This window comes from Pipra filicauda, unplaced genomic scaffold (genome assembly GCF_003945595.2).
Source record: "Pipra filicauda isolate LSUMZ 115617 unplaced genomic scaffold, ASM394559v2 scaffold118_size2161507_pilon, whole genome shotgun sequence".
Lineage (NCBI taxonomy): Eukaryota > Metazoa > Chordata > Aves > Passeriformes > Pipridae > Pipra > Pipra filicauda.
This window is the reverse complement of record NW_024103640.1, coordinates 777,034-788,176: the sequence shown is the minus strand read 5'-3', so window position 1 is coordinate 788,176 and position 11,143 is coordinate 777,034. Positions and strand designations below refer to the sequence as shown.

General features: G+C 44.3%; 1 protein-coding gene across 2 annotated transcripts in view; it reads right to left on the bottom strand.

Annotated features, from left to right (window-relative positions):
* VRK2 (VRK serine/threonine kinase 2) overlaps nt 1–11,143 on the bottom strand; it is a 35,712-nt gene that overhangs the window by 1,088 nt on the left and 23,481 nt on the right. The window contains exons 9-14 of one of the 2 annotated variants that reach the window (XM_027728181.2): nt 7,570–7,690; nt 6,006–6,064; nt 4,687–4,868; nt 1,444–1,617; nt 970–1,146; nt 363–454 (exon numbers count right to left, since the gene is read on the bottom strand). In XM_027728181.2, coding sequence (XP_027583982.1) covers nt 383–454; nt 970–1,146; nt 1,444–1,617; nt 4,687–4,868; nt 6,006–6,064; nt 7,570–7,690 — 785 coding nt within the window. In that variant the 3' untranslated portion in view covers nt 363–382. The remainder of the gene's footprint in view (nt 1–362; nt 455–969; nt 1,147–1,443; nt 1,618–4,686; nt 4,869–6,005; nt 6,065–7,569; nt 7,691–11,143) is intronic. The other variant, XM_027728179.2, reaches the window with a different exon arrangement.

The following is an 11,143-nucleotide window of genomic DNA, read 5'->3' as shown; positions in this document are numbered from 1 at the left end:
AGCACAGACCTGCTGACAGGGCTTGTCCTCCCTGGCCAGGGTGGTGGCTGTTAGTTTTAGGCTCTCCAGCAGCAATGCCATCCTTAGCCAAACTCCACCCTGGCACCTCTCACTTACCAAGACTTGACTGTCTTTTCCACTGGCCCTTAGCACAAGGGCCAACCCTTCAGCTGTGCTTTCCTAGACAGCTTTCCTTTACCAAGCTCCTGAATTACACGAGAGGAATTCTGCAAAATGAAACTAATAGAATCCTGCCTTTTTTTTCTTCTCATGCTTTTTTTCCTCAATGAGAAAAATTTGACTTTTCAGACTCTACCTCCCCTGCTGGCAGCCAAAACATCTCCCCAGATGGTTCTGCTCACCACTGTCTTGCCTGGTGCTCTCAGGTACAGCTGTGCTTTTTCTGCTTCCCTCTCCCAGCTTGTACCGGAGTCTCCAGGCAGTGATGATCAGACTGCTTGAAGCAAAGAATTTCAGATTAATAATAAAGCTACCTTTCAAGTTGCATTTTTGTGCCTGTTAGAAACTGTCCTCGTTTAACCAAGTTATTTTTTATATGGAGGTAAAACAGGGTGGAATCCCTTCACTAAAATATACTGAAGCTCCAGAGAAAAGGAGCACAGGGTGATTGCTGAGATATAAATTATTCTGCATTATTTGTACTAAAACTTTGATTAATTTTTTCATTTTTTTTTCCTGTAGAGTTGAAGAGTAAGACTGAAAGCATTCATTCAGCCCTTTTATGCACTAAATTAGCAATATTATTTAAGGTGAGTTAGTTAACTACTGAAATCCTCAGATTTAACAACTTAATTAATTGAGTGCTATGACCTTTAGTGTTTGTGGCAAACACTGAGTTGGCACACACGTAGTTTAGGCTTTGTGGGATTTTGAACCCTTATTTTAAGAAGGGCTGACCTTTCCTTCTCAGGACACCAAGACTGTTGTAAGGTGAGCCCAACCCCTCACCTTCAGTGGGTGCTCGGGCTCCGCAGTTGTGCTGTGACATCTCAGTGGCTTCTCCTCCGCCTGGCACTGCCGGCGCGTCACGCGGGCGTGGGGCCTGCTCAGGCAGCTGGAGCTGTCCTCCTGCCCCCTGCCTTCCTTCACCTCCACAGCTCTTGCTGAAGGCTTGGCTAAGGGAGCCTGGGGAGGTACAGACAGTAACTCTGGGAGCTGAAAGGAACTCGGGAACATTCAGAGTTATCCCAGGTTTGGGCCAGGTGAGGTACTGCCCTCCTGGCTCTCATCCCCTGGGCTACAAGAGACTGAGGTTCATGTTTGGAATACTGGAAACCACTAAAAATCTGCCAGCTAACTGGGGTTTGTGACAGAGCACTTGGCCTTTTTCAAGCCCTTTTCCTCCTTGCCCACCCCAAAAGCTGGACATGGAGCTCAGGGAGCAGGCAAAGTCCTGGGAGAGCTGTGTGCCCAAATCCTCACCTGCTGAGGCTCTGCTTGCTGAGGCCTCCTGTTCAGTTTGCTTGGCTTTTCTTCACCTGGGAGTTGTGTCCCTGTTGCCCCAGCACAGGCTTTGTTCTGACAGGTGTTTTCTCCACCTTCCACCTTTTTTCCCTTGGGCTGAGCTGGTTTTGGTGGAGGCTTTGGTAGGCGAACCTGGGATGCACAGTGAGCATTTTATATAGTGAAAAAAGCCTGCATTTCACACAAAACTGTTCCAGCTCCAGGACGAGAACACAGAATGAGAGTGATTCTTTCTCCAAAGAATATTTCCCAGCATTTTAAATATCAAGAAATGTTTTCCTCAAACCAGTACCAAGGTAGAGTTGTGCTGTATTTGGGAAGGATGCTAGAAAATAAACTTCAGGTCAGCATTTCCACAGATTCCCCAAACAATCATCTTCACCACACAGATACACCTTGAACAACTGCATCACTTTCCAAACAGAACTTAAAGCGCTTAAAAAAAATACGTATTTTACACCTAAAAATGACCATATTTCCCACTAATGGAATTACAGGTTGTTATTGATGTAATTAATTTTTAATCTGGTATCTACAAGCTCAGTCAAGCATGGAGCTGGTCTCACCACACTTCCTTTGGTCCCAACACCAGCACTTTCACCAGAGGGGGAGAGCTGAAAGTATTTATCCAGAGCCAAAACGGTGGTGAACAAATTTGAGAATGAATGCAATTAGTATTTTATCCCCTGGGTTTGGTGTGCAATCAGAACAAAGAACCAGGATGTAGCCACTGCTTTTAATGTCATCTCAGGATTAGATTCAGATAACTATCCAGGGAGCTGGATCCTAAAATCCACGCTCTGAAACAATCCTCTTCAAGGAGCTGGTGCTCCAGGATCCCCTGACTGGTACTTACAGGTGTTTACTGGTCTTCAGAAGGGAATTGACCCCCAGCCACCTCCTTTCCTGAACCAGACTGGTCCTGCTCACAAGCAGTAAGTGAGGCAACAGTGGTTGGTTGTAGTGGCTCCCACTATTCTTAGGCTGCCTCTTTAATGGGAGAGGTGTTTGGTGAACAGAAGTGCAAAGGGAATGCTGAGATGAAGAGTCAGACCTGTGCCATGAAGAGATGCAGTGGGAAGAGCCTGCCTGTCATGCAGCACTTTGTCAGGACTGCAGCACCAAGTGCACCAGGCCCCTGAAATGCAGCATTTTCTGAAAAGGGCAATGCATTTGGAGAGAGTTCAGTTTTCTGCCCTCTCTACTTGCAATAAGTCCCCCTTAAATCCTTTGAACAACCCTAAAATTGCCTTTCTGCAGCTGTTGTGCAATGACTGTTAGAGGAAACTGGCTCGTGTCAGCAGCAGAACTGCAGGAACACACTCCAGTACAACCCAGGTGATCCCGGCGTTCCTGCTATTCCAAGAAGTGAGACACAGCATCACAGAATTCTCTGAAAAAGTGGTGACAGGTGCCAAGATTTAGTAATACACAGACATTCTGCTCTTGTTCCTGGCCATCAGAACCAATTCCACTTAGTCCTGTGGCATGGGAGTGGTGAGAACTGACACTCCTCATCCAGGGATTTTCCAGGGGGGTTGTGCACTTGCAAATAGCAAATTGCAGCAGCTCCTGCAGCCTGGAAGGTCAGGCTCGTCTTTTACGCTGCCGACTGTCAAGTCTTAGGCCAGGCAATAAGAAGGAAATAAGATTTACTATTCAGTATCTGACTAAGAAATCAAAGGCTCCTGTGAAACAGAGATCCAACAGGATCAGCTGGAAATCAGCTAACAGCTACCTGATGCTTCCAGTCACTTCAGAAAACAGTGCAAACTTAAAACAAGCTGCTTAAATGAGTGAGGACAAAGTGGTCACCCCGTCCTAGCCTTCAAGTCCTGTCACCAAAGTAGCTTTTGGTTTTGTTAACAAAAAAAAAAATAGTGATAAAACCAGAAAAGTCAATAAAATTGCTAAAATAAGTATCTGTAATTACCAAGATCAAAACCCAGTGCCTTTTCATTAAACATGAACTTTTGTTCTGCCTTCCACAATACGTAAATAGTGCTGACAATTGGTTTGTGAGGCACTTGCTACAATAAAATGTAATTGTATCATGAGAGAAAGGTGACAATCAGGAGATCATGAAAAAATTACATATTCTCACTGGTGGTTAATTAGCCATGCAAAACCCCCTCAAACAGATATTCTCTTCTATTAGGAATGATTACTATGCAGGCCTACAGATGTCAATACCACAGTCATTCAAATACTTCTTTCCCTGCTAATTGAAGGTTGTAAAGCTCTGGTGCCAAGGTTTTGCTTCCAAAGAGCTAATTTATGACTAGAAGGATATTTTATGTCTTCAGTTGCAGCAGCTACAAAACTCAGCAAATCAGAACCATCTGTGCACTGATACTTGAATCACCATTCATCTCGCAGCCTATCAGTCACATTAGTTTGCATCCTGCATTCTTGGCTCACGTGCACTTGTGATGGTCCAAAGTTCACCAGGAATATTAAAAATGGCTGGTGCCCTGACCCTGCCTTATTGCACACACAGAGCCCCACTCGGGGCCGCTGCATCCGGGGATTTCGCGGCGCAGGAACAGCGGGACTGACATTTCCCAGCACGACTTTCTAATAACCTCACCCTCCTCTCTTAGTAAGGCTGGGCTTTATTAACTTGCAGCTTCAGACTTTAGAGTACTACAGGAAAACAGCACAGGACAGCTGCCACTTCTAAAATCCCGTGTCAGTGCAGCCCATGGCCCCACACACCAGGAACGTTTCTGTCCCACAGTCGTTCCTCCTCCACACTGGGGCTGCAGGAGTGGGAAGGCAAATGACAAAGAACAGTTTGAAAGTGAGAAAATGAATTAAATGCTTTCACTAATAAAGGTAACTTTGCTTTTAATCTGGGACGAAGGAAAAACCTGGCATTCAGGCTTGTCTTCAAGATGTTAGTGAACAAAGTCCTTGACTTCCCCATTATCCTGAAAGTAAATCATTCTGCACAGACCTCCTGCTTTGATGTGAGAGCCCGTGGGTCAAAAGGACTCATGGCAGCTCTTCCTCCTTGAGGGTTGACATTCCACTTTTTAGCAAAGCCAGGGGAAACAGGAATTAACAAGCACGGTGTATTTAAGGCAAAAGAACTGCTGTGTCAGTCTCATTTTGGGATCTGAAACCATTTCCTCCCCTGCCAAAGGAAAGGCGAGGAGCAGGAGATGTCAGAGATAATCCCAGGGCTGTCTCACTTACTTTGGAAGCTTTAGCAGCGCAGTGATTCCCTGAGCAGGCTGCCGTGGAAAATTCCAGAGGGCCATCGTAGCGCATCCCTCTGGACTCCAGGCCATCCACCAGGATTTTCTTCAGCGCTTGATACTTGGGCTTCTCATCGTAAGCTAAGCCACAAACACAGGCCAAAAACTTGGCTACTTCACCTGTGGAGAGGATTGATTGGAGGGTAAATTCCACCCAGAACTTCAGAGAGGGTTCATCCCAACACGCTGCCAATCCCACAGTGCCAAACAAGGAGCCACAATTCCAGCAGAACACACACTCCCGACACACAACTGACAATATCTTGTCTTTGTGAGATGAGAAAAGGAAAGGACAGACGTGGATAATAAACAAGCCAGCCCTTAAGTGCTCCACCCCTAACTCCTACAGCACCGAAAGCTATCCAAAGATAAAAATCAAAATATCAACAAATATTGATAGTTCTATGTAAAAAAAAAAGTCTTTTACATCTGATGGATCATAGTACTCCTTTAAATATTAATTACTGTCACCTATATTATTTATCTGCTTAGATATTACACTGGGAATGCTTTGGAAAAATGCAACTTTTTTTTAACTTCAAATACAACTGTTGATTTTGTGATTGCATCCTAGAAAAGCAAAGCAGCAATACTTTATCATCAAGTGGTTCAAAAAACAGGGAAACCACTGAATGGGCAGAAGTAATGCTGGTAGGAAAAACACATGGGGGGATCAAACTTTTCCTTCAGTTGAAGACCCAAGTGTATCCTAAAACTAGAGTGCTACACCAGATATTAGCATCTGGTCAAATGCCAGCAGGAAAGATTTATTAAATACGTATACACGCCATGAATATATTTTATCTGATACACAATGCATTCCAATAATTCCAATACAAAATGCTAGGAAAACAAGGGAAGAAATCAAAAATAGATACTGGCCTTTGTTCTCCCTGGGTTAGTTTTGTATTTCAGTGAAGGAAGAAACAGCATGACACAAACTGTCCATTCTTTTGCTCTTTCAAACTCTGAGCAATAAACCTTTGGTAGACAGTTCCTTCCTATTCCATACTAACAGCTACTCCTGATTCCAGGACAGTCACTGCTTCCCAACACCTTGGATTACATATGGCCAAGGTCCCTTATGTCACTCCATGGGCTAATCACAGATGAGACCGAGCAGGATTATTTATTTTTGAAGACTTTGTTAAATTCGTGTTCCTTCCACTTCTCTTCTGCCTCCCCCCCCGAGTGAGACACTGAGCGTGCTGGGTCCCAGGCTGAGGAGCAGCCGGTGCACAGTGCCAGGACACTTACTGCAGCTTCTGCCAGAGGAACCCCACTGCAGCACCGAGTCGGGGAGCTCATCCATGAGTCTGAAACAACACGAGAGGGCAACAATTTAATGTGGGTTTGGAGCAGGTGATTCTTCATTTGGGACTTAGGAAGACAGCAAGTCTCAGTTCCAAAGGGAGTGGACCTCCGGGATAGCTAATGATTCACAGCACTGCTTTTGAACCCACATCTCCCCTCAGCTCTGTTTTTAACCCTTTGCACACTGCTGGTTTCACCAGGTTACCTAAGTTACCTAATTCCAGGCTGGCAGCTAAAACTGCACTTTCTTTGCAAATATTTTAAGCTTTCTAGAAGGAAAAAGAAAAGCCCTTTGAGCCGAAATGGCTTGTTCTGATTTCAGATTGATGATTCCTGTTTATATTTTATAAATTCAGGCAGCAGTTCTGCTCTGCCTTCTGGTCATTGAGCATCAGGTTCATTCTGCCCTATAGCAATGGCTGTCAAAATTCCACACAGGCAGGGCCAAAGGGGAGAGGGACTCCCACAAACTTCCTTGTGCACATCCTTGAAGCCTGTGTTTGCTGGGAATGCCAGCAATGCAAGGGTTAACAAAGGAAGAATTATCGAAGCAGCTCGATTGATTAAATTGATTTCCCATTGAACTGTAGGAGTGTTCCCCTTGCAGGGGGCTGTGCAGTGCTCAGAACTTCCACAGGAGGAATACTGGATGTGGCAGAGGAGTCAACATTTACAGCTGCAATCGGCCTGGAGCCGGTGCCACCCGGAATGTGCACATTGATTTCCATGGATCAGCCATCCCCATCGGGCACCTCTGTGGTGACTTGCCCTACTTAAAAGTTTGCTGCCTCCTGCCACTGTGATGCTCCCTTTCTGGGTAACTGCAGGCTGCAGGTACCACGAGCAATTCACTCTCTCAAGCCCCAACTGTGAAGGCAGAGGAAGAAAACACCACCACACTCTGTTGCTTCAGTGAGCTCTGAGTGAGTCATGCTGGGGAAAAAAGGAAAGATTTCCACCGAGTTCCTCAGTGTTTTGGTATTTAATTGTTTGTAATGGCACCAGGCTTATATAACATTAAAAACCTACAGAAAAACATCTGAAAAATAGTATCATAGAGAAAGTTAAATAAATTGAATGCACGTGTGGAAAAACCTCCAAGAGATGTTTGTCCTTCAGAACCTACAAAGCACCCGTGAAGCTTAATGGGAACACACAACAACCTTCTGTATGTGCACCAGGGCCTGGGCTAATTTACAAATGTTTTCTTTGAAAAAAAAAAAGAGTATTGGAAAAATACAGAGCAGACAAAATGCCTGTGTACTGTGCACTGGAATTCATCCTCTCTGCAGCAGCACAGACATAAACGTGCAAAGGAAGGGAGACATGCACATAAAGTTCACATTTTAACTGCTTCCAACATCTCTCTTAATTAAGGAAAATTGTTGGAGCTTTCTCCTAAGGTGCTGTACAGCATGGAGAGCTGTCTTTTCCAGACCTGTGGAGTGCTGAGGATGCTGCAGGGTTACAGGGTGGGGTGTGTACACGTGTGGGGGTTTGTTTTTACTTGGTTTTCGCAGCCTGGACAGCCACAGGGTCCTTCAGGTTCTGCTCCCAGGGCAGCTTCCCACAGAGCCATTGCAGCATGCAGTAGCCAAGGATTTCAAGGTCACCTCTTCTGGATGGGGCTAAAATGTGGGAAAGGAGAGGGGGAGAGAAAAAAAAATACAAATAAGAATAAGAACCTCGTCTTAGGAAATAGAAAGACTTTGACTGAACTACTGCTGATGAAATATGAAAAAGCCAACTGGGCAAAGTGTTTTGTTTATTCAGCTGTACCAGCCCCAAACCGCCCCGGCACTTGGCCACAGGCCACAGACAGGCAGGGACTTGTTACTGCTGGAGTGAGGGTCAGCTTCCTCACCTCCTCCAACTCCATCCTTCCTCAGTCTGGCCTGTCACAGGGACTTGATCCCCATGGCCTCTGACATGATCCAGACAGCCCATAACCGAGTACCAACACTTTCTCAAAGAGCCAAGCAGTAAAACAAAGAAATAAATGTCTGCTGCTAAATTGCTAACACATGTTCCAGGAAGTCCATGGGGTCCACATTGGTCATGCAGGGACTCCGTGAGAGCAGACTAAACACTGATGGCCTTTCCTGTTCTCCCGCGGAGCCGTTTGAACTCGGATGCTGGGACAAAAGTGCCATCTAGTGAGCACTGACTCACCCGAGCCCACGGCTCCGGCACCGGGAAGCGTTGGTTACTTGTAGCACAACCCAAAATAACACGGGCTGTTTAGCAAAGTCCTGGGTGAGCTTCCCACTGCTGCTTCCAAAAGGGAAGCTATTCCACAAACAACTTACTCCCACTCTGCTCACTCCCAGCAGAACACAGAGACAGGAGATAAATTCAACCAAAAATTAACCCCAACCCCAACATCATCTACACAGGAAAACAGGTAACTGAAGTTAATCCATGGATTGACTTTTCCAAGGCAAAGAGGTGGAAACAGTGCAATATTCATAGAATTGCTACTGCTTTGCTGCTCCTCAGAGGAAACCAACCTTGAAAAAACTGAGCAAGCAGGATCACTGCAGAATTTCTCTGTACAGTTTGCATGTCAAGGCCAGAAACTGCTCGGCGTGATTAAAGACAGACACATGCACCAGTTAAATTTATGCTTTTCCAAAATGAGTTTGTGCTTTCCAGGAAGGAAAGAAGAGCTCAGGCTTGTTTGGTGCTTTCTATCCCTTGTAAAGCCCAGTAGTTGAGCAGTGTGCTGCTAATCCAGCTGTAAACAGATATCATATTTTATGGGCCTTCATTAAATAAATTCCAGAAAGTCACTCAGCAAACTTATCTTTTAATTTAAGGAGTCGTCTGCTAAAAGCTGCGGTGCCAACACATCATAACTGCTCCTTGTTACCCTCCACACATTATTGTAAGAGCACAAGATTAGTTTTTATACGTTCCCTATCTCAGCTGCTCTTAGGCCAGCATTATGGAAGGCCCTGGATCCCACAGAACTCTGCTCTGTCCCTTGGGCACCGTTTATTTTCTGCACTGGATTCAGCACCGTCCTAACGCAAGGCTTGGCTCCCATATTAAAATAAAAACACAATCTCCACCACTTGCTGCTCTGTAGTGATTTCTCCAGCCATAAATCTCCCCTTAACTGTGGAACAATTCCATTCATACACATGTGTTCACAACTCCTTTTTCCATTATGGCAATTCCAGATTATATCCATATAAGCCAATGGTTTTGCCTGCAGAGCCCCTCATTTTCACACCAGGCTTTTCTGGCACCTGTTTGTGTAAGAGGGGCTACAGAAAGCGGCCCTTGGAGGAAAACTGTCAGAATTACCATGGATGGCTTTTTTCCACAGGGGATTAATGGCTGTGCATCTGTAAATAACCCCAAACCAGTCAGATTTCGCAAGGCAACCCAAAATAACTCCTTTTCTCACCAAACAGACCCCGGAGACTAAAGGTGATTTCCCAGTGAGCAGTTTGGCCATGACTAACGACCTTCTCCTCACCTGCAGCTCTTCCAGCCCTTCCTGACTAACCGTGGGACAAAGCCACCCCAAACCAGGAGCTGGGAGCAAGGAAGCCTTGGATAACACCAGCCCGAAGCCACAGGAAAAAGAGGTACATGGAGCTGAACCAAAGCTCCCTAGAAATGAAAGGGGAAATGTTTCACAGAGACAGTAACTCCCACATCCCTTTATCTCCCAGGTCACCACAAGTGCTGCTAAATAAAGACATTTACATGTGTTTTTCATAGAACCACATGGAAATGTCAGTGTTGGATTCTTTGGCTGTGCTTATTTCTCTCTGCTCCATCATCAGCTCACTATAAACTAAATTCCTCAACTTTTTAAATCATTCAGATTCTTGTTAAAAAGTATTTGACTAATCTTTAATGAATTAATATTGTCTATGAACAGTGGAATTATTAGATTTTCCCTCCAAATAGATAAATTTCAATGATATGTTTACTTGGAAAAATAAATCTGCTCACACAATTGAAGATTACAGGAATTCTTGATAAACATCAACAGAGAGAAATCAATCTGCTTTCATTTTAAATACGACAGCCAGGCAAAAATAAAACAATTCTGCTTGATAACTTGTCACTGTTATGAGAGTGTACACTCAAAACAGGGCTTATTTAAATCAAATTCTCTTCTCTGCAGACTAAAAACTTGCTGGGTTTTTTTTTTCCCTTCTGTTTTTAGTAGATGTTTGATTTCTGCTTTTCTACTCACAGGAATTTTTGACTATTATTTTAGTCTCACGAAATACTATTCGATGGGAACATATTGGTGGCATTTTATTTCACAATAATGTGAGAGTTTAATTTTTTAATTTGAGGAGTTAAGGCCTGATTCTGTCCTCGGTCCTGCCAAGATAAATCAGGACCAACTCCACCAAAATGAATGAACTCACAACCACATCATTGAAATCGGAGTTTTATGTGCACCACAAACACACTCAACACACAGGCACAGGGTTCAAAAATAACTCAGAATAACAAAACTAAAGCAACTCACCTCGAGAAGAAAATACACTGGATTTACAACTACCTGAGCTCTAAATTATATTCAGATTATTATTTCAAAATAGATCATAAAAGATATCACAGCAGCCACAATATGCTTTGAAAACTAAACTGCTCCCAAGAACTCATCTGCAACCCACATAAAAATGGGAGTTTTCCTCCACAGCCCCTATTTAGCTGATTTTCTCAAGCCTTTTGTAAAGATCTGGGAGGCCAAGGAGTGCCAGATGAACTCTGCTCGTTGTTAATTAGCACTGTTACATCAGAATTTCACTATTAGTGATTTTTCTGATTAGAAGCTTTCTGTAAAAAGGATTGTTTTGGTTGCTCCTGTTTCATCCTCGTGCAGAGGCACCTCCAGTTCTCCCTGGCAGCACACAACACAAATGCCTGCAGTTCACAGACAGACCTCACACCAGAACTGTGAACCATGAAGGAAAGGAGGGTTCCCATGACCACAGTGAAATATAACTGATAAAAATGTATCATCACCAAGTGATATAACTCAAGGTTGAGATGATTAAAAAACCAGGCAAATACAAGACTTGCCAAAAATCCATGCCTCTACT